The following is a 23,110-nucleotide window of genomic DNA, read 5'->3' as shown; positions in this document are numbered from 1 at the left end:
GACATTAAGGTAACCAATTACCCCCTTTTCCTTTAGACACCAAAGAATAAAGAAACCCTTGCCAGTATAAAACACGGCAGCCATCCATTCACCTGAGTTTATAAGACTAATTCAAGAAAGTCCTTGAGTTGCAGCCAGCCCACTTTTATTACTAACCACTTGGTCATTCACCAGTAACACACACCATGTCATCCATCCCCGGGGCACTGTCTGGTACCCGCTTCTCAAACATCCTCGTCCTGATGACGGTTCGGTCCCTTCAGACAAACTGACAAGACACAACACCTGCTGAAGGTCATGTTTTACCGAACCAGAAACACCAACTACAAAATGTGTCGACAATAATGGCGTACTATCATCATTGAGTAGTACAGAATTTTTGCACAAAGAGTGTTGTTACTAACCCTCACTACAATGCATAGTTTAATATATCATCGTAAACTTTCGCCCTCATGGGCATATGTATGTCTTTTTTAAGGCCCAGTGTGAATTAGTGGCATACCAATTTTTAGATGTGTGTTCAAAAATAAATAGTATATACACTTTACTCTTTCTGCGACCACGTTTTGTGACTAGTATTTGTTAAACCTAGTCTCTCTGCTGCAACCCTTACCTTTGTCTTTAAACAGTGGTAGCTTCTGACTCCTTTTCTCTCTCTCGTATATTACATACCCTCTCGAGTCAGGCCCCCCTTAAACAAAAGAGGGCCCCTCCTTTCTCCCCCTATCTCTTCTTACAGAGCATGGGCAGCCTTTGTGTCATCCGGTAGGAAGTCAAAGATTGGTCCGAGCTTAAACCAGAGCTCCCTGTCACACTGAGACAGGATGGCCAGGGCGTTGGCAGCCTTGACTGTGGAAGCTGAAGTATAATTAAAGCTCTTCCCCACTGCATCAAGCCTCTTACCCTCTTGGTCAGGAGGGACCATGGACGAGGATGATAGGTTTGCTGAGTGCATCATGGTGGCGGCAGACACCACCATGTCTGGAGAAGGCTGCAATCTCAAGCACCTATGGGCTGAGTCCGGGACCCTGTACTTCTTCTCCAGCCTTTCCCTTTTGGGAGGAGCAGTATTCAGCGACTTCCAAAACATCGTCCAGCAGGAGGATTTACATAACTGTCTTCTGTGAAGACTCCTGGTGTTGGAAAAGAATAACCTTCCTTCTCCGGGATCAGATACAATAGAGCAGATGCCCTCGTCTGGGGGTGACGCCCTTGCAGATTCATTGTCATCAAGTGGTTCTCCGTCCGCTGGGACATAGCCATACTCATCTGAATGTGTTGCAGTAGTGTCAGTGTCAGTACCCGTGGCAGCTACTCCACCACCGGATTTAAAGGCCCCCGGGTGGGTGTCGGCTGTGAAGTTGCTGCTTTGGTCTTGGAAAACTAGTCCTGGGAGGACTTCTGGCCGATGGCATGGGTTGGCTGTGGACTGGCCCAGGCACAGGGGCTGCCGGCAACCTCTGCTATATCTCCGACACCAAGATGTGGGGGATAGTCAGTGTCCATTGGCATGTTCCTGGCCACTGGTTGAGGTATGAATGGCGCCACTGGCAATTGCTCTGGGCTTAAACGCTTCTGTGGGTCAGCCGGTAGATAAGACTGCCTCCTGCGAGACTCTGCTCGGGACAGGGGCGAAATAACTCCTTCAAGATCAGAATAGTAATCTTGGGGCAAATGGTCATCATCTGAGCTTGTGTATATGTGTGAGGACCGCCTAGTAGACTCCATCAGCATTGACTGCGACTTTCTCACCAGCCTGGGGAGGAAATCAATGGAAGACAGCAGCTCCTTCTCCTTGCCCGAATCCTTTGGGAATGAGGCGAAAATGGGCACCTGCACTCGGACTGGCTCATCCGTCGTGGTCATTGTTAGGCAGAATCACATGCAGTACCCTTGGGGAACACTACATGCAATTAAGACTACAAGTGTCAGTAAAATTTCACCTTTGGTACAAGCCTGTACTACACAGTAATGTGGTAGCAGTGGCTGTGCAGCCAGACTTATCTCAAGAGCAAAGTGAGCAGTAGAACAAGTTACACAAAGGACCAACAAATACAATGATTCAAACAAACACTTACTCAAGGTTTCTTGGTAAAAGGATATACATTTATTTACACAGTCATTTGGAAAACATTATACTAGCAAGAGCAGCTCAATATCATGTACGAATATACTACAAATACACAACCAATAAGTTACTGAACAAGTTCAGCTCCTCTGAAGTGGGAGCAAAATGGCACGTCAGTTACTTTAAAAAGTGGTAAAAAGACAAGGTTATAAGAAATTAAGCACAAATACTATCATATGCAGGGCAAAGGGTTTCAGTTAACTACAACCAGCAATTCAGTGCATAGGCCTCGGCCAAAGTCAATGGTTCAGAGTCTTTGTATAGGATAGCACAGTTCTGGTAGTAAACGGTTAAGTCTTTGCCACGGATATTAGAATTGGTTCAGGCGAAAAGTTTGATGTTGGTTTAGGGAAGGACAAGCCTTCGAAGTCGGGAAAGTTTCCTGGCAATTCGAGCTGATCTCGCTGTTCCTGAGCTTCAGTCGTGGGGACAAGAAGGAGGACGGGGGGAGGTTCCTGCACTGCCCAGGGAAAAGACCACAAGCTTGGCAAAACGTTAGTTTAAGGTGTGAGTGCCTTAAAGACCACAAACTGGTATCCTTCCCACTGGCTATCTGGTTTTCCACAGCACTCTGCAGAAAATTCGACCAGGAGGGGACGGTGTCCAGGCGGCTTGCGAGTTGGTTGTTCCCACCAAACTCAAGGGAAGAAGTTAACCTTGAAGGGCTTCTCTGTCAATGGAGTTTCAGGCAATTCGGACCTGCAGCAGGCTTCACTGGTCATCCAGGAGTTGCAGCAGTCCTCTTCTTTAAGCTTGTCTTCGGTTCTTTCGTTCCAGTGGTCGACTCTGCTTTCCAAGTCCGAGAGACCTACTTTTAAACAGTTTTCCCCCATTCATTCCAGCCTGGCTGTCACTCACACAGCAGGGTGGCTGTTCTTGCCGGACAGCCAGCCGGCCAATCACGCCACAGTGCATTCAGGTCTCCCAGGAGACTAAGCACAGGGAGTTTCAGGCACCTCCCTCACATCCTGTCCACCCCAGACACTCAGGTGTCAGAGGAGGGCTTCAAACCTGGTTTGGCACGCAGAGGCAACCACAAGAAGTACCTTTCCAAAAAGAAATGGCAAAAAAAGTCGACCAGAGTCTGTTTTTACAGATAGGTTTTGGGCGCCATATTGAAAAACATTGTTGACCCGATTTTTAGCTACCGTTGTTCACGGTCGGGAAAAACCATGGTAGTTTGATCTAAACCACTGCCACCAGCCATTTCAAGTAGGAAAGGGTAACATTTGACTGTTACATGAGTGTTTTGACTCGGGATGCTAGTTAACTCCTCCAGCACTCTACAGGATGATGGTGTGTGCTGGGTCTGTAAATTTAAAGAGACTAGTAAAGTCAATTTAACTTTACATGCTCTGGGAGACAGTAGTCAGTCCCAGAGAAGGTATTTAAACCTTGGGAAGTCTGAAAGACATCCCTGTGCCACTGCATTCAAGGTGCCGTGTGACACACAGAAAATTATGCCTATGGAGTTGTTTTAAAACTCCATAACCAAAGAACACAAAAGTAGAACACACATCAAAATACATGGAAGAGTGGGAAAAAAGGCTCACACTCTTCCCAATCAAATCAAATTCTAGAAATCCAGCAAAGTTGGTGGGGGTCTAAAAAGGTAAGGGAAATTAGCACATTCTTGAGAATTCTGCCTAACAGTCATTGATGGAGCCGCTGCAGCAGCCGTAATCGGCAGAGGAAAAGCTACACTTGGGGTAGCAGCCGTCTTGACCGTAGACACCATGGTAGTGTGGCAGGCCCTCCCCTCGACGAAGTAGTGATGGTCGACGATAGGATCGTCAACAGATCGGGTGAGGTCGTTGACGGAGTCACGGTCATCGATGGAGCTGTGGTTGTCGACAGAGCACCGTCGACGAAGGTGGTACCCTGGAGGATGAAGTAGTCGTCAAATGGGCTGTGATCCTGGTTGACAAAGAGGTGTTCGACAGGGCGTCCGACGGCCCACCTGAAGACCTCTCTTTCGTAGCCTTGTCCTTGGATGAAGATCTGTGCTTCGGAGTGGTCATAGGCTTCCTCGCGGAAGGCACCCTCTCAAGTGGAAGGCTCAATATGGACGGAAATGGAGATGGGGAATGGGTCCTACCCGAACTAGACCCTGCAGCAACCATAGCGGAATTCATCAGCACAGTGTTTAACCTTCTTTTGGATCCCCTTGCAAGGGGAATCCTCAAAGGACCTTGACCTCTTCTTGTCGGATGGAGCATGCTTGTGGGACTGGCCAGTCCTGGATGAGGCATGACTGCGCCCGAGGGCTGAGTCAGAGGCCTTCTCCTCCTTGAGCCATGCCAGCAACCATTGATAGCGGTTACGTTTCATCTTTGCTGGCAATTCTGTGGCAAATCTCGCATGAGTCCTCGTCGTCGTCAGGATGCAGGCAATATAGGCACTTGAGGGACCGATCCTCAACGTTGACATTCTGCAGGCCACATTTCTCAGAGATATTGGAGACTCAATTTCTCCTCCGGCATTGTGTGAGGTGCGAAGTAGCCCCAAGCCTGGGTCTTCCGAAAATCGAAAAAAGATCCAGTGATGAAGGTAGATCTTCACCGGCAACAGGTCCTTGTGGCTGATAGTTGATCATCAGTCAACAATGGCAAGATTCGGAGAGGAAATAACAAATGTATTTTAAAAAAAACAGAAAATACTCAGAGCTAGACAAGGGGACTCCCAACACTGAAACGCGTAGTAAAAGTCTGAAGATGGCCACCAGGGGTGGAGCTAAGGGAAACGACTGTTGGTGGATGGGGGCAGTATTCCCGAAAGGACAGTGATTGGTTATAGAGGGGAAATGCAGTTTTCAGGTTAAAGCAAAACTGGTTTTGTTTTTCACTGAGGATTCCCAGCCTGACCGAGGAATATTCATGAGCATGTGAATCCATGCGAGACCGCATGCTGAAGAATTTACTTAACTAGATTTAGCTTAAAAACCCATTAGACTCCCATTTAGCATGTCATGAATCCTTGCAACCTGCTATACTCGTAATATTTTTAAACCAACCCCTCCCTGCATTAATCCCAAGGGGCCACAGTTACTTTTTTTCAGCTTTCCCAATGGCTTCATTTCAAATTGAGCAGCAATTGGTCATTAGCAAATGAATAACCTACTTTGTATTACATTAACATACCTGTATTTATCCCGGAAAATCACTTCAGGCAAGAAATAAGGAGCTTTCCCGTTTCTTGTTTCGATGACCTGAAGAACAAAGTCAAATTAACTTTAAGGTAACGTTTGTAAAACGCAAAATTCCACAGTAGTATTATGATCATGATTCTATGACAAGACAGGAGGCTCGCATTATGCTTTACTTTCTTTAATACTGCCATATCAGCATTTCAACAACATTTTTTTAAACCGTAACATTTAAACTTTTTCCCCTCTATTCATGAAAAAATTACAAATCTGAGAGGTTTTAAAAGTTCAATAGTTCAATAGCCCATGTTCTGTCCACAATACCACCCCCATGATCGTCAGGGGCTTGGTAGTCCTGACCTCTCCTGCTACACCAATCCGAGACCAGGTCCCAGTTTAAGAAACCTCCATGTTAGGTCACTTCCTCTTTCTTTTTGCTGCCATTTTGAGATACGTACCTGTCTCTTTATAATAAGTTATAAGATTCAATGTGTACTTCTGTTTTGCTTAATAAGCGCTATTATATAGTCGCGCCACTGCTGTTATTTTATACATGGCGCGGTTAACAGTTCAGTTAAGAACCTTGTGAGGGCTTGCCTCACCGCGTAGTTATTCGGCCGCGCAGCCGCGTTTGTAAGAAGAAAGCGGCGTGACCGCCGTCCCTTACTTAGGGAAGTCATTTATGTTAATGTTTCAGCGGAAGGAGTGGGGGCCCGAGCCTTGAGCGAACGCGCCCTCCCCAGGCAGCCGGCCCTGCTCCTCGTAGTGACACGGGGAACGTGGCGGGCACTAAAACCCAGGGGAGCGGGAGGCGGCATGCTTCCCGGCATCCCCTGGGAGTTCTGACACTCGCGCGTATTATTTCATTACAAGTACAGAGCGGAAAGTGAAGGTTGGGCCTCCAGAGTTCTCATTCACAAAAAAAAAGAAAAACTAAGTGAAAGCTTTGCCTAAAGAGAGGGTTTTAGGATTGATCTGTAATTGCAGCGGGTAGCACAAAGTCTACAGTAAGACTTTTCCTTTATTATGTGGTGCATCTTATCATCCCTCAGTGGTGACAGCCCTACAGTTGGCCCTGCCAAAAGAAGGAATGGCTAATTACAAATGCTCTGGCCAAACTCCATCCACATCTCCAGAGTGGAGTGCAGAGGAGTGGGAAGAGGATCCCTCTCACCTAGAGCCTGACTTATCTCAGAGCTTTAAGTGCTAGGGGACTCGCTAACCCAAGCAGTCTCACTACGGGTACAGCCTATTAGCCAAAGACTAGACATTTTTGAGACAATTATGGCAAAGCAGCAGGAGCAGCTAGCTGCTAAGAAAAGACGGGAAGAAAGCCCTGAGGAAGGGCGGTCAGACAGACACCGCCTAGAAGGGGTTGAACCAAAGGGGCGAAAAGCAGCTCGGAAGAGTAAACACTCTTTGACCCCACCACCCCCCCGAGCACAGATGGAAGGGAGGGTACTGCTGCCCAAGAAACAAGTGACCCCGTCGCTAGGCTAAAGCTAAAGAGAGCCTTCCTGGACAAACAAAAAGAATGTCAGGACAGACCCCCTGCCCCACGGGTGGATAATTTGGGGGATCATGAGGGCTACTCGCCCGACGATGAAGGGGAATGTGCAGGGCACTTGGAAGAAAATGTCGACCCTCAAGACGTGGATAACACCGCAGATATGTTTTACCCAGAGGCCATCAGACACTTAGTCTTCTGAGTGGGTGCCATCGCCCAGGGTAGCGGCGTACATGTCCCAGCATATAAGAAGCCGCCGGATAGAGAAGTGCGATCACGCATGAGATCCGAATGTCCTAGGCCGGAATTGCCAGGGAAGCTTGCAGAAACTCCTGATCTAGACCCCAAGATGGTCACATTTGTGACAAAATCAGCGCAAGGCGTTAGAAAGGGAGTTGACCGCGCTTGGAGGGGATGCCAGGACAAGCTTTTGGACATAGCAGGTCCATTAGCAAAAATAATGGACCTGGCAGAGAAAGCGAAGGACATCGGAACGCCGGTAGACCCACTTGCTCTTGGTAACTGGGCCCAGAGAGCGGTGTGCCTTCTGGGCAACGCCAATAGCGCACTTTCCTCAGAAAGAAGGAGCGGTGTTGTATTGAAAATTGACAGAAAAATGAGTGACCTAACCTCTTATGAGCCAGGGGAGAATGCGAATGTTCTCTTGTTTGGCGAAGCCTTTGCAAAAGAGATGTCACAGTTCGTGGGCACTTATTCGGCATTAGAGAGAGCCCAAAGCTCAATTAAGAAGATCTTCCCGGGACGTGTTTTTTTCCGGGACCGGACGACACAGGGGTCAAGCGTCTGGTCGATACACCTATCAACGCAGACCCCAGGGACAGCGTGCCCAATACTGGGAAGGGAAGCAGAAGGACACCTTCTTCGTGACCAGATTCAGATTCCCTAGAGGTCATAGAGGGAGAGGATCTTAACATCCCAGTGCCGTCGCCGGTGAGTAAACCAAGCATGAAAGTAGGAGGGAGAACTCTCCAATTTTTAAGCGCATGGTGAGTTTTGTCACACAATGCATGGGTACTACAGGCAGTGGCAGGGCTGCGGCTACAGTTTGTGGGAAACCCCGTCCAAACCTCACAACCAAATCCAATATACATTGGGGAGCAAGGAGACAGCATTACTGCACAACAAACTCCTAGGTTTAGTACAAAAAGGCGCAATAGAGCGAGACGAGCTAGGGGGCCAGGTTTTCTCAGCAACATGTTCCTGGTCCACAGGGGAAGACAAAACATGCCCCGTTATAAACTTGAAAGACTTAAGCGCATGGTTCGAGTACAATCATTCCAAGATGGAAGGTATCCATCTGCTGCGCGACCTCCTACGCAAAGGGGACTACTTGGCACGCCTAGATCTCAAGGATGCTTATCTCACGATCATGATAGCACAAGAGTTTCGAAAGTATCTGCGCTTTCGCTGGAATGGACAGGTATGACACTTCTCATGTGTCCCGTTTGGTCTGCCGTCCACCCCTTGGTTTTTTTTACTAAGGTGATGAAGCCAGTAGCGGCCGCCATAAAAGAGAGGGGAATCCATATTACTATATACCTAGACGACATTCTCGTACTAGCATCAGACAAGAATACTCTAATCAAGAACGTGCAAGGGATCTTCACGCTCTTGTCCTCGCTGGGATTCTTGGTGAATTTAGACAAATCGCAACTTGCGCCAGTACAGAGGTTGGAGTTTCTAGGCTTCACTATAGATACAATGAAGGCGACACTCCAGCTCCCTCAACACAAGGTGAAAGTAATAAAGAAGGAGCTCAGAGTAGTGATAGCGAGGAAAGTTATTTCGCTTCAGTGTCTGGCCAGAGTAGTGGGGTTGCTAGCAGCCTCGATTCAGGCGATATTCCTGGGACCACTACACTACCGAGCACTCCAGCGTCTCAAAATCAGACATCTGCAAGGGGGCATAGGGATCACCAACTGGTGACCCTGGACAACGAAGTGCTCACAGAGCTCCACTGGTGGCTACAGAATATGGAGGCGTGGAACTGCCGAGCCATATTCGGGGACGCCCCAGACTTGATTATAGAGTCAGATGCAAGCAGGTCAGGATGGGGGGCCAGATGCGAGCACATAGAAACAGGAGGGAAATGGTTAGAGCAAGAATTCAATCTGCATATAAACTGCCTTGAATTATTGGCAGGCTTGTTTGCGGTGCGCGCCGTCACGAAGGACAAGGTGAGATGCTGTGTACTGCTCAAGATGGACAACATCTCAGCAGTATGTTATATAAACAAGTTATGAGGAACAAAATCCAGCAGAGTTAGCGAAGGATTTCTGGTATTATTGCCTGCTGCATCACATTGTAGTGACAGCAGAATATCTGCCAGGGACCCTCAACAAGGTAGATTGGAACTCGAGGTATTTTGTAGATTCGAGCGATTGGAAACTACACCCGCGAGTGTTCAAGAAATTGAAGAATCGCTGGGGCCCAATGCACATAGATCTGTTTGCGTCCAGACTGAACGCTCAGACACAGGAATACTTCAGTTGGAGGATAGACCCGGTGCAGCTGGTACGGATGCCTTCCTACAGACATGGTACGGAGCATTCCACTATGCCTTCCTGCCGTTTATCAAGATCACAAGAGCGCTGGTGAAAGTATGCAGAGAGCGCGCCGAGTTTGTGATGGTGCTACCGCTCTGTAAGTCGCAACCCTGGTTTCCAGTAGCAATGGATCTTTCTTTGGATTTTCCGAGGATAGTTCCGCATCAGCCAGACCTTCTGCTAAGGCCGACCGGTCAGACGCATTCCCTGATAACAGGAAAGCTGCAGTTGATGGTCTGCAGGATTTCAGGAGAAAGTGTGAGTTGCCAGGAATTTTGCAACTCGTTGCAGACTGCATCAAAGACTCCTGGGCGCCTTCCACAATTAGGAGCTACAGCGCATGGAAGGCCTGGGTGCAGTGGTGCACAGACCATATCTGGATCCCGTTTCAGCCCCTTTAGTGCAAGTTCTTAACTTCCTAGCGTCTAAGTTCCAGGAAGGGAGTGCTTTTAGAACAATAGGAGTTTACAGATCAGCGATCTCAGCAGGACACAATAAAGTAGAAGGGAATGCAGTAGGCGAACACCCTGCTGTCTTGCGGCTTCTGAGAGGAATACAAATTAGAAAACCTCTAGAGCCGAAGTACGCAGTCTTATGGGATGTTAGAGTCATTTTTGAGCTGTTCCTTAGATGGCCAATGAACGAAGCGCTTTCGCGCTCACAGTTATCAGGTAACCTGGCGATGTTATTGTGCCTTACAGCATGCCGAAGAGTGTCAGATGTTAAGGCATTGGAGGTTGATAGAAAGATTTTCTATCCAGAAGGAGTAGCCTTTAACATAGCACAGCGAACAAAGACAGGGTCCAGAGTGATTTCATACCCTTATTTTACAGAGAATAGGAAACTGTGCGTTGCTCAATGTATCAAAGATTATGAAACCGCCACGGAGCAGCTTAGACCGCGAGGGGTGACCCAGTTGCTTATAGCGCAACAGCGACAATCGCTGGATGGGTGCGCGAGGTTATGCAGTGGGCAGGGATAGACCTGTCAGTGTTTGGTGCACATTCAGCGAGGGGCACAATGGCTTCTAAAGCCTTCTCGGCTGGGGTGTCACTTCAGAATATTATGAAATCAGCAGATTGGTCCTCTGAGTCGACCTTTAAGACCTTTTACTTCATGCCTGTATCGAATATAACAAGTGCAGTGGTGGTGAGCTTTGAACAAGCATAATGTGAGCCTCCTGTCTTGTCATAGAATAAAGATTGTCCACGCGTACAACTCAGGAAGTCTTCATTCTATTAAAGACAAGGAGGCGAGCATTATATCCCACCCCATGAAAAGATGAAAACTCTGAAGCTGTATGTGTAATTGGACGTTCAGATAGTATTTTGCCCGCCCTCATAAATTATTCTCCATTTGTTGTAGGAGACGATCAGAAGGAGACTTGAGTCCGAGTGAGTATCGATGGAGTGATGAAGTTCGCGCAAGGGGACTGGAGGATTTATCAAGTTGCAGTTAGGCACCCAGTTCCATTGTTTCGTCCGTGGTCATGGTTGATCAGACAGAGGACAGTTTGAAGTTCATTATACAGTTGTAAGGAAAAGAAAGAGGACGTGACCTAACATGGAGGGTTCTTATACTGGGACCTGGTCTCGGATTGGTGCAGCAGGAGAGGTCAGGACTACCAAGCCCCTGAGGATCATGGGGGTAATAGTGTGGACAGAACATGGGCTATTGAACTATTGAATTTTTAAAACCTCTCAGATGTGGAATTTGTTCATGAATAGAGGGAAAAAAAAGTGCAAATGTTACGGTTTAGAAGAATGTTGTTGAAATGCTGATATGGCAGTATTAAAGAAAGTAAAGCATAATGTTTGCCTCCTTGTCTTTAACAGAATGAAGACTTCCTGAGCTGTAAGCGTGGGCAATCTTTATTAAAGTCTACGATGCGGATCACTGTGCTCAGTAATGGTGTATTAGATTTTCTGTCAACAGTAACAAGAGAAAATATAAAGTAAAATTACAAAATGTGAACGATACATAGAGGGGATACTGGACGTTATGCCAAGAAATCAGGATACACTGATATGGTTTTAGCTAATAGCTATCATCTTTCCTCCAAGTCCGCCCTTCGCTTTATGACTCAAATGCATATTCCTTTAATTTATTTTTATGATTTCTGTAATGCGCTACCAAAACTGCATTATTTATATGCAGTTTTACAAACCTTTAAACGGGAAAGAATGACTGTCACTTTACCAGACGATTGGGTACAATGAGAAAAAAGAAACTTATGGATATATAAACAAACACAGGTTTCACTTTTCCCTAAAATGTGGGTTCGCGGGAAGGTATATTTGTTTGTTTATTTAATATAGCGCAAGACCAAAACCCTCGGGTAGCTGGGCGCAAGCAATACAAGAATACTTGGGGAGCTTAGTTACAGTGGTGGGGGGGTGGGTACATACATAGAATACCATACATACATAAGAAAATAAGCAAGGTGCATACATAGAATATAGTGCATACATGAGATGATAAGCAAAGTTGTAAGCAAGAAGCGAACAAAAAAAAGAAAATAGTGTCACCAGATAGCAGTGATCAGGGAGCCAGTAAATATACCAAAATACAGGCAAGTGAAGCAAGAGAACAAATGCACTATATTGTTAAGCCACTTAGAGGTGAGAGAGAGTGGTTTAAGGGAGATCCTGGGCCTCATTCCGACCCTGGCGTTAACCAAGGCGCTATTAGCGCCTTGGTTGACGCAGTTATCTTTCCGACTCCGCCATGGTGAATGGCGGAATTACCGCCCCATTGCAAGGTTGGCGGGGGCGGTAATTCCCCATTCACCATGGGCCCTTCCCCATTCTCATTTTTGGCCCATAGGGCTCAATGGGAATGGGGAAGGCGCTAATTACGGCACCGTAAATTACGGTGCCGTAATTAGCTCCTAGGTCCCTTTGCGGTTTGGTTTTTTAACGCCTGCAAAAAGCAGGCGTTAAAGTACCAACCCGCAAAGGGAACTCGGAATAGGGCGGTAAGGGTTTAACGGCACCGGTCTCGTTACCGGTGACGGTTAACCCTTACCGCCCTACTCGGAATGACCCCCCTGTCTTTAATCTTGAGGCAGTGAGCATCTCTTCTGAATGCAGAGATGTGCTCTCTGTTCAGAATGTTTAGAGCAGCTCTAAGGGCATTGTTTTAGAGTCTTTGCATTTTGTCAATAAAGCCCTTTTGGATACAGCATAGAGAGCGTTACAATAATCCAATCTGGATAGAATAAGTGCACTGGCTAGGGTAATGCAACTCGTTTCAGAAAGAAATGGTCTGCAAGCTCGGATCAATTTACAAGTATAAGCTGTAGACTATGCTAATGAGTTAACTTGTTTTTTGAGGTTAAGTGCAGAGTCGAGGTAGAAGCCAAGGGTTTTGACTGCAGGCAGTACTTTAATGACATTGTCGTCAATGTTGAAGGAGGAGTAGCTGGGGTTAAGTTTTTTTATGGCTGTCTCAGAGCCTGGGATCAGTAATTCCATTTTATCGTCATTCAGACAGAGGCCATGGGATGCCATCCATGTCTGAACGAGGAGGTATATCTTGTTTACTAAAGCCGAGTCTTCCAAGAAGTTGCCCGAAAGGGGGATGAGGATCTGAGTGTCATCTGCATAATTAGTGTAGGTGACACCAAAACTGTCCAACTTGTCAAATAAGGGCTTAGTAAAGATATTATACATGGTAAGGGATACACATGATCCCTGGGGAACGCCACAAGAGACTTGAATAGGGTCGGCAGCTGCTAGAGGGGAGAAGACTCTCATTGTACGGTTCGCAAGGAAGGATTGCACCCAGGTTATGGCATCACTTGAGAAATGGGCAGCTGACCTGAGATGGTTACATAAGACTGTATGATCCACCAGGTCGAAGGCTGCTGATAGGTCAAGGAGGAGTAGCATAGCTTATTTTCCATTGTCCTTCAACTCATCAATTTAGGTCTTAAGGTCAATCAAGGCTGTTTCGGTGCCGTGAAGGGGACGGAAGCCAGACAGGCGTGAGCCTAGTAAGTTGTTAGCTTCTAGGTAGTCTTGTATTTGTATGTAGGCTACTCTGTCAATAATTTTGAGTAGGAAGGGGACTGTAGTGATAGGTCTGTAATCAGTTGGTATGGAGGGGTCTAGTGTTTGTATTTTGAGCAGTGGTAGCAGCCAGGATTGTTTAAGATTGTTGGGTACGAGGTTCATTTTAAAAGGAGGAGTTAATGAGCTTCGAGATAAACGGGGCTAAGTCTCTGGCTGCATCCTTTATGATTTGGGTTGGGCAGTTGTCTCCTTTGCAGTTGAAAGGTTTGAGTGTAAGTATGATTTTTTCTGTTTCAGTAATGGATATTTTTTTGAAGCTGAAAGGTGAGGGTGTGCTATTGTGCACTTCTTGGGGTGGTTGCTGCTGGGGTGAGGGCTCAGCCGGAAGGAGCAGAGAGGCTTTCTTTTCAGCAATTTTAGATTGGAGGGAAGTGATTTTGTCTGAGAGTGCATTTTGCATCTTAGTACACCAAGGCTTATCCTTAGGGATATTATCAGCCTGAGGTATTGGTGATTCCATTTCGCACAAGATGGAAAATAATTCCTTCGTGTCTGATTTGGCCTTAGAAATTCTGTTGTTAAAAGTATTCCTTTTCGTATCGATTATTTCTTTTTTGTAAATTTTGGAATGGATATAGTTTGATGGTAGTGAGTTCTTGCCAAAGAGAATGCCGACCTCTCTGAGGTCTAGTGTATGTTTTCATAACAGTTAATGTTTTCATCTGCAGAGCACAATTCATAGTTAGGGTATTGTAAAGGTGCAAAGAAGGATCCTGACACAAAGGTGGCATGTTTGGGGCTAAAGACATTTATTTAAACAAGAAAGCAAGAGAAAACCTACCTGTCTATTCCCACAAGGGGTTTCCTGCCTCAACTAAAGATAAGGGGCCTCATCACGAGTTGGCCGGTATCCCAAAGGGGATACTGCCCAACTTTATTTGCGTTAGCGCCCACCCGCCTGGCGGTATTAGCACCAGATCAGGGGTTGGGCGCCAACCGTTACTCCCCATTCCCCATTGGGGCTTTTGGAACCAATGGGGAATTTTCAGCGCAATGGCCGCGTGCTTATTGTGCTACCTAATACCACCGAAAATGGGCATTTTCCCGGCATTTTTACCCCCAGCTCTAAGCTGGGGTAAACACACTCGTGATAGGACGGGCCCTTAAATGCGGCAGTAATGCCGTTACCGCTGCATTTAAGGGCTACCGCTCTACTCATGATGAGGCCCAAGGTGTCTGTCGGGATGTCATGTCAATTGAAAAGTGTCCACCGTCCTGTGTCAAGAAAACCTTACTTCTGTCCCTTACACTAGAAATTAAAGAATAAGGCAGTACTGTTCTGGCTTCAGGAGAATGACCTACTTCTCCTGAGTTATGGTTCCTGGTTTGTTGAAAAAGTTCCCAAATCTTAGAACAGCTTTACGTCTTGCACATTGTTAGGCGGAATGGCTCTCTTCCTTCGATAGTAAAGTTCCACACAATACTTCTTGGTGAACCAGGAGATGTGTCTCCCTTCTACTGACATCCAGTCTCAGATAGCTCAGGGGAATTACTCCCTTTCCTGAACCTTTTGGCCCTTACTGCCGGTCTGGATTACCAGGAGAATAACTCCCTTCTCCTGGTATATTGTTATCAGTTCCTTACAACCAGGAGGAATGACTCCATCCCCTGGTCTTCTTTTCATTAGGCTTCACGTCTGCAATACCCAACTCTGAGTGTTAGGAAGGTCCGCAAACCCTGGCTACTCTAGACCTGGCCCACTTGGTTCACTTCCCTACCAGGTACTGCCACGAGGAATTAGACTTGTACTCCTTTCTTGCTTTGGGTCCCAGACCCTTGTTTCTCTTCTTTGAACTGTCCCCCATTCCCGTCAAGTACTAGCACAAGGAAAATGACTTGCATCTTGTTAAGAGTCCAAGGCCCTCCCTTGGCTGTCGGTGGTCTTATCCCTGCCACTGTTGTGAGGGACTCTCCCTCTCAAATTCTCTTTATGGTACTTGTGGTCCTCTCCCCTCCCTGGTGATAAACAGGCTTTGTTCCACCACTGCCATGAATAGGAGAAGGTTTGTAGGATTTCTGTCCCTTCCGTGCCACACAAGCGTTATGGTTGCAAAGGGGCCTAGGGACAACTGCATACACCCTCTTCTCCTAGAGTATGCAGTGGCGTGATTGATGTTTATTTATTTATGTTATTTAATTGTTCATTTAGAACGCACTTAATACCAACGTTGTGGTTTCTAAGCATGGGATTGGGATTCAAACCAGTGTGTTGCTGCGTTGGCTTGCTTCCAAGACAAACGCATTGCCCCGGGGCCATCCTTCCTCTCATAAGGAATTTAACCTAGATGGTTGTCTTTATCCTTAAAGGGGGGAGTCCCTCACCATGAGATTCTCCTGCATTGCACCACCCCCAGGGGATTATCGGGTTCGCTGCCTCACCTCCCTGGCCTCATTGGAAAGAGCTCCCTCTTGGGGAGAAGTGGCGACATCTAATGCATCATCACAGTACATAAAACTTTGTTAGTAAGGTAGGCTTGAGTTCACTTCTGCACTAGGCACTAGGCAGAAAACCTAAAAGGTAATTCAGAGGTTTGGATTAAGCACAAGTAGATACATTTATTTTTCATTCCAAAGATCTGTTGGTAGCTCGGCGATGAATTCACGGAGAAGATGAATGCACAGAAAATCGTAGTTGGTAAGTGCAGTCACTGCCAATTTTTCTGTAGGTCAAGAATGTATTTCAATCAAAAACCTCAGAACAAGATATACAAAGTGGCTACGAAATTAAAGGTTCTCTGCCAGTACCACCCAACAGCAAATTCTGTAGAATGTTGGTCCAAGGTGGGATAGTAGGAAGTTCTGGTATATACTCAAAAAACAAACAAATATAAAATAAGCCAGAAATTAACCCTATTTCGAAATGGAATACATCATCTATTTAGTGTTGAGCCCCCGAACAAATATGCAAAATGTGCAAGATATCCTTTCTCACGTGCATTCCCACTCTTACAACTGCGTACGGCAGGAGGAGGAGGACAATTTAGATTATATCCAGAAGCTAATACTATCCCGGGCTCCTGGCACAGAGGACCTTGCTAATGTCATCATCAAAAAAGGCCCTAGCAAATGCGAGTATCCCAAGAGAGCATAGTACCCAAATCCTGTAGGAAGTCACTTCTTACCTAGTTGTTTCTAGTAGGGGCGTGTAGTTGACTGCAAATAGTTCCCCATTGTTTTAGTCAGCTTTATACCGAAGTAGGTCAAGTAATTCTCGACCCAATTATATGGAAGACTGCTCTTAAGACCCTCCTCGATCTCTCCAAGTACTGTAAGATTCAATAGTTTCATTTCCTGGGGGTTGATATTTAACCGTTACCCTCCTGAAACATGCCATCTCCCTTCCATTGCTCTTAGGGAGCCCTCCGGGTCCACGAGAGTCAAAAGCATGTCATCGGCGAAGGAGACTACCTTGAGGACCCTTCCCCTGATAATATCCCCTCTATCTCCGCATTCGCTAGTATTGCTTCCAAGAGTAGCTCCAAGTAAATAGCATAGAGCATGGGGGAGAGGGGCCATCCCCGTTTCGTACCCCTCTGAACCTTGATGGGCTCGGACAATTTACCATTTATTGATATCCTTGAAGATGGGTTCTGGTAGCTGACCTTAAGCATAGCAAGAAATGTCTCCCCAAAGCCCATTTGCTGCATTGCTATGAACAGGAACCGCCACTCCACCCTGACGAAAGCCTTCTCAGCGTCCAACTCTACTAGGAGCGCCAGGGTCTAACACACCACTGTCTAACACTCCTAGAAGTTGGTATCTTGGTGGACAAGCCACCTTCAGCACTTAACCTAACCTGAACTACAGTTTGTTCATGGAGACCGATAATTAATAGCAGTAGTCCTTCGAGCTGGCCCTATTTGCGCAACTTTGCCCAAAGTACATTTATATCCACTGCGTCAAAGGCGGCAGACAGGTCGATAGTGGTGATAAAGATAGAGTTATGTTTCCTGGACCACGTTAAAGATTTCACACACTTCAATACTATACCGTTTAAGGTGGTATTCATTTGCCTGCGAAAAACTATTTTTCCACTTTTAGAATCGTCTGGGTCTAGGTGACCAAGAATCAGGGTGGCAAAGACTTTACTGTCTGCGTCCCATATTGATATTGGTTGGTAATTCTTTGGGTCCACCATGGGCTCTTTTTATAGATTGAAACTGTGTGTGCCATCCACCATGATTCTGGAAATTGGCGACATACCAAGATCTGCTCAAATAAAGTAGATAAAATAATAGACCATTCTCGTTTTCCACTTTTAAACGATGCATTTGATAGTTTGTTGGGGCCAGGTGCTCAGGAAGAACTGATCTTTGTGAGAATTCCCCCCATCTCCTAATTCATAGGAATATGGTATGAGGAGTCGTTGAATTGCTGTTCAAGAAACATTGATGAGATGCCAGGCTCTTTCTCTGTGAGCACGCTTGAATAGGCCACTAGTAAAAAGAGTAAAAGCGGGCGGATCCAGCTTCCCCTATCTCACGCCCACTCACTGGAATGCCCTACCTCCCACTATCCATGGAGAGGCCTCCCTCACCACCTTCCGCAAAATTCTGAAAACTACACTCTTCACATAAGTCCTGACACATCAGCACGAATACCTATCATATATGTTGTAATATACGACCAAATGCAATATCTGTAAAAAGTATGATGTCTTGTAGTATTCATAATGTGTCAACAATCGCTATCATGCCTGTACCATGTAACTAAGTTATTGCAAGTAACAGCGCCTCAATGCCCCTGGGCTGCTTGCGCGCTCTATAAATAAATAAATAAATAAATAAATAAATAAATTAAATAAAATAATGAGACGCCCAATTTGATTCAGATACCGAGCAGGTTTGAAAGCTAAGTTGGATAGTAACATCATCATTAATTATCCTCCAAAAAGCTGAAGAATTTTTGTTTTTCAACAATGCTGAATGTCACAAGGCCTAGCAGGATCGTTTTGTTTTATCCGCCCTGTTCCCCCACCCTCATGTCTTGTTGCTCCTTGAAACACATTGTGTATGGGCGCATTATAAATATCCAATAAACAAAAAACAAATAAACTGCCAACATGTTCTCTGCGTCTTTTTGACAGAGCAATATTCTGTGACCCCCTCAGCCAAATTTTCTAATATGACTTTGCTTTCTTGATTTCGATTAGAGTAATTGACAGAGGCAGTTCTTTTTTACCTAGTAATGCTTTAATTTGATTTCTCATATAGCATTTTCTGTCAATCACTTCTTGATCGAAAGAATGAACATGTTTATGCTTAGTCCCGTTATTCAAAGAGGAATGAGCCAGAATGGAACCTAAAAATTAATCAACCAAAGGTTCAAATGCATCAACTGAAAAGGTCTCTATTTTCCATTTTAAAGAAGAGTCATCCAAACAAAGAGCAACTGCAACATTAACCCGTTTAATGTTTTGGGGGTTCCATGACATTTTATTGCCCACAGGGTTGACTGAGAGGTCACGAGGCCCAGCGAGGCTTTCACTCATGACCCTGACGTCAATCTCTCTGCAAGTAACATACAATGGTCGCTTAAAATGTTAGGTTGAATGTTCAAATATTTGCATCTGTTGAATACCCAACTTGGCGAAAATATATATTCTATAGTGGAGAACTGAATAGCATTACTCCACGTATAGGTGCAAGGAATACCTGCAGGAATGGAACCATTGAACATTTTAAGCCCTAAACCATGGAGGGCTCGTAGCCATTTAGGACCGTTTCCCAACCCCATATTAGAATTGCCCAGCCTGGGGTTATGTCTCTAGATCAAAATCTATACAAGGGGCATTTAGATCACCCAATACAATTGGAGAGCCACCTCTAAATTTGTTGCACCAGCCATTCACAAAAATGGTTAGTTTATCCAAAGCTACATCTAACTCTGCAATCCCTTGTGCAAATACACATTTAGGAAGAATAAATCCTTTGGCGCCCCTTCTTTCACCACGACATGAGGCTAAAAAGTCCATAGACACATCAATCACACTTATAATTAGTAATGCTGGGCAGGATTTTATTATGGTAAGTAGACCCCCAACAAGAGACGGCCCGAACACCTTCCTGAGTTGCTTGGAAATGGGGCAATGTAAGGATGACATGGTATCAAGAATAGACAGACACAAGTGATCACAGTTCAGAGCTGTTTATTAAACTGTATGTTGCGGTTTGAAAAACGCCCGATCTGAACCTAAATCTAAGATCAAATAATAATAAGGCAGTCCTGGTGGCATTGTGTGAAATAAAAGGGCCTATACTAAGAAAAACCTATTGCCAATCCTTGAAAACAAAAAAGTGTGGGATAGGGTTCACAATAAAGAAAGAAGCGTTCACAAACGATAAGTCAGGATGTGTTAGTCGTGGGTCTCCCTTCCCCACGTTTTGAGCACGGGACAAGGTGGGACTCCTATGCACAGCACACTCTCGAGCTTTCCCAGCACAAGACGACAGTTCCATTTCACTTATCAGAACTTTCGGTGGTTAAGTCGCTTTTCTACAAAAAGTCTCTTGCCCCCACAGACCCGATGGCTTCCAAAAATAAAAAACAAAAGAAATTCTGTTTCTAATGTACGTTGGGTGATGGTTTCACCCTGGGTCCCCCCTCTTCCGGAGGTTGTCTCTCCTGCTTCCGAGTATCTGAAAGACCCCTCTCGAATATCAGCTTTCCTCTAATCGGGTTCACTCTGGCTTTTTATTCCACGTGTCGCTGGGTGACGGCTTTCACCCCTGGATCTCCCTCTGTCGGGCTCAGACCCTTCGACTATTGGCCTCCCTCTGTCGGATTTACTCTGGCTCACATTCACAGTCTTTCCTCTTTTCTTTCACAGCTCTATTCCACATGTTCATTGGGTGATGACTTCACCCAGGGGTCCCTCTCTTTTGGGCGCTGACCCCTCACGAATCTCAACCTTCCTCCGTCGGTATCACTATGGCTTTTGCAAAGATATTTTGTCCTTGGCATTCACAAATCTTAAGATCTTTTTAAATAGTTCTCCGTGGACATCCCTCTGCCGGGTTTATTTTTGTCAACACACTGTTTCTTGCAACTTTAGACTTCACCCCTCTTTATTGCAACACTTCGTCGGGTTCACTCTTGCCATTTCACAATTCCCTTTGCAAGTATTCCCTTACAAGATTCTTCCAGTCGGGTCCCTTTACCTTCTACTGATGCAGGATTCACTTCCCTTGCGTTTTTAATTGTCGGTCAAAGACTTTCGACTGTACAGGGATTTTGCAAGACCCCTTTATGACCACTTTCACCTAATTTTGTGGCTCCCCTAGGGGCTTCTGGCATCAGTAGTTTCTTTCAAACACGGGATCAACCAGAATCTCTAGAGTCAGCACCCACGTGGTGCCAGACCCCTCTGCAGCTGGTCCTCCCTAAACATTTTACAGTTCTTTGAACTTTCCTCAGGCTGCCACTTTGCGACTTTCATTCAACACAGGATGATTTCTTTATCGGTTCCCTTTTCGACTCACTGGCTGTGATGAACCGTCTGGCTTTTCACTTTATCTGGAGTAAAGGCCGGTACCATGGTAGCAGGTGGCTCCCTCTGTCCTGCTCATCAGCCTAGGCATGCTCCGAGTACCGTTGACATCTGCTGCAACAAACTATCGATATTGTTCTCGGTCTTATGTTTCCGTCTGCGGAGACATAGCGGGTCTGGGTCGGAAAGGGCAAGGTCGCTTCTCTTCTTGTCGTCCCTTCGGTTCTCGCCACCTTTCTCCCCTCCTCTTGAACTGCTGTGCGTAGATAGTTCTCTCGTTGTGCGGTGTGCCTTGCTCGTAGTGTGCTGTTGTAGTGTGCTCTACATTTTATCCCTGTGGGGAAGGGAAAAGGTTGTCAGGTGTGTGTGTGGTTCTGGTTAATGGGATAAGAGTGTTCGTGCCAGAAAGGTGAGGGGTTAGTGGGTCAGATAGTCCTATGTGGTAGGATGGGGAAAAGGTGATATACAGAATTAGAACCTTCGTGCCAGGGGGGCTAATAAACTCAGAAGGATGACATTTGCAAGGTTTGGGAAACAAACGGGAATGACCGGGTTTATTATTGTAAAATAAACAGGGCAGAAGGGTTGTGGGAACGGTAGTGTTTTGTTAAAGTAGACTGGGTGTTCGGGGAAGAATAAGCAGAGGGAAGTGAAGAAGAATTATTGTGAGTATTTGGGCAGGAAACATGAAAATAGGGAGTCTGGGAGAGATAGTTTGAAGCTGCACCAGGGTTTGGGATTCTAGAGCATTTGTTATGTATGGAGGTGTTATGGGTTTTGGTCAAGAGAGATTCAATGGAAGGGTGGCAGATATAGCACAGCCTCGGGGATCCTGTCCTCCTCGCCTTCTTCCCTGGTATAATACTGCGTCTCACCTGGGGTATTTACCCAAGCATCATCCCAGGCTCCCCCAGCCAGGTGATCCTTTCTTGCTCGTCCGCCCTATGGTTGAGGTCCGAGAGCATCAGCCTTTCCCCAGCCACCTAAATAAGGATTTCCTGAGGTCTGCTCAGGAGAATACAAATAGCCGTCAAACAAGGGTTTTTCCATTAGCCAGATTTCTCTAAGACAGATTAAATAGGTTTTAAATAGTTCTCCTAATACTAGAATATTTCATGCAGCCCACTACAGAATTGATTGTGAATCCTTTAGCTTTTTTTATTTTTTTTCAATACATTTTTATTTGCATTTAAATGAACCAAGAACAGAAATCCCTCTTAACCCTCTATAGCTCCCATCCCCCCACCTTCCCGTCCCCCCCCCGAAAACGTACAGGTTGGACATCAGAGCAGGTTAAAGAAGTAAATCAGGGACACTGTTCTCATGAATACAGCCCAGTAGCCCCGCATCCCCGGCGAAGTGATCTCGAGGAGAACAGAATGTAAGCCTTCACAAGTCCAGTTTGCCTTTAGGTTGTACAATGCCCAATAGTTCCATGGCCTTGGGGCACCATGCACGGCGGGCTCCGGCCTTTAAAAATCTCAACAAGTTGGCCCAGTCTGAATAAAATCGCCTGTGAGACCCCTGGATCGAGTAGGTAAGCCATTCCAATGCCACCAGAGCCCACAGCTTCGCTACCCACTCGTGCTCCTGTGGAGGGTCCTTTGACTTCCACTTCCTGGCCAGGACCAATGCTGCTGACATCATAATCATGTACAATTTGCGATCAGCTCTGGATGGCATCGTTGTGAGCACAATATTAAGACCCAGTAAGTCCCGTGCCCTGTTGCCTCCCTGTGGAATCTCCACCACCTCTGCGATTGCTCGCTGAACTGAAGACCAGAAGGGACCAATTTTTGGGCATTCCCACCAAATGTGAGCCCAAGAGCCCACTGCGCCATATTCCCTCCAATAAACAGAAATCTTGGGGTAAATTTTATTTAACCTAAGAGGGGTTAAATGCAATCTCATTACCAGCTTTAGCCAAATCTCACGAATTTGGAGAGATCTTGCTAGTTTCGGATTTGGGACCACAGTTTAATCCATTGCTGTTCTTCTATGCCCTCGTTTAGATCCTGCTCCCATTTGCTCTTATATGTTCCGGAATGTATAATTTACTCCCGTTTTATAAATTTATAAATGGATGAGACCACCCCTCTATCACCTGTGTCCGTATCGAGGTACTTCTCAAACTGGGTAAGAGATCGTGTCCCCGCTTAACTTACTGTAGGATGGGAGATCCAATGTCTAATCCTTTA

General features: G+C 45.9%; 1 protein-coding gene across 4 annotated transcripts in view; it reads right to left on the bottom strand.

Annotated features, from left to right (window-relative positions):
* EFR3A (EFR3 homolog A) overlaps nucleotides 1-23,110 on the bottom strand; it is a 1,818,520-nt gene that overhangs the window by 399,585 nt on the left and 1,395,825 nt on the right. For all 4 annotated transcript variants that reach the window (XM_069621641.1, XM_069621640.1, XM_069621642.1 and 1 more), the window contains one exon: nucleotides 5,269-5,336. In XM_069621641.1, coding sequence (XP_069477742.1) covers nucleotides 5,269-5,336 — 68 coding nt within the window. The remainder of the gene's footprint in view (nucleotides 1-5,268; nucleotides 5,337-23,110) is intronic.

The sequence above is a fragment of the Ambystoma mexicanum genome, chromosome 5q, assembly GCF_040938575.1.
Source record: "Ambystoma mexicanum isolate Mex_15411 chromosome 5q, UKY_AmexF1_1, whole genome shotgun sequence".
Classification (NCBI taxonomy): Eukaryota; Metazoa; Chordata; class Amphibia; order Caudata; family Ambystomatidae; genus Ambystoma; species Ambystoma mexicanum.
This window is presented reverse-complemented; position numbering and strand designations above follow the sequence as displayed.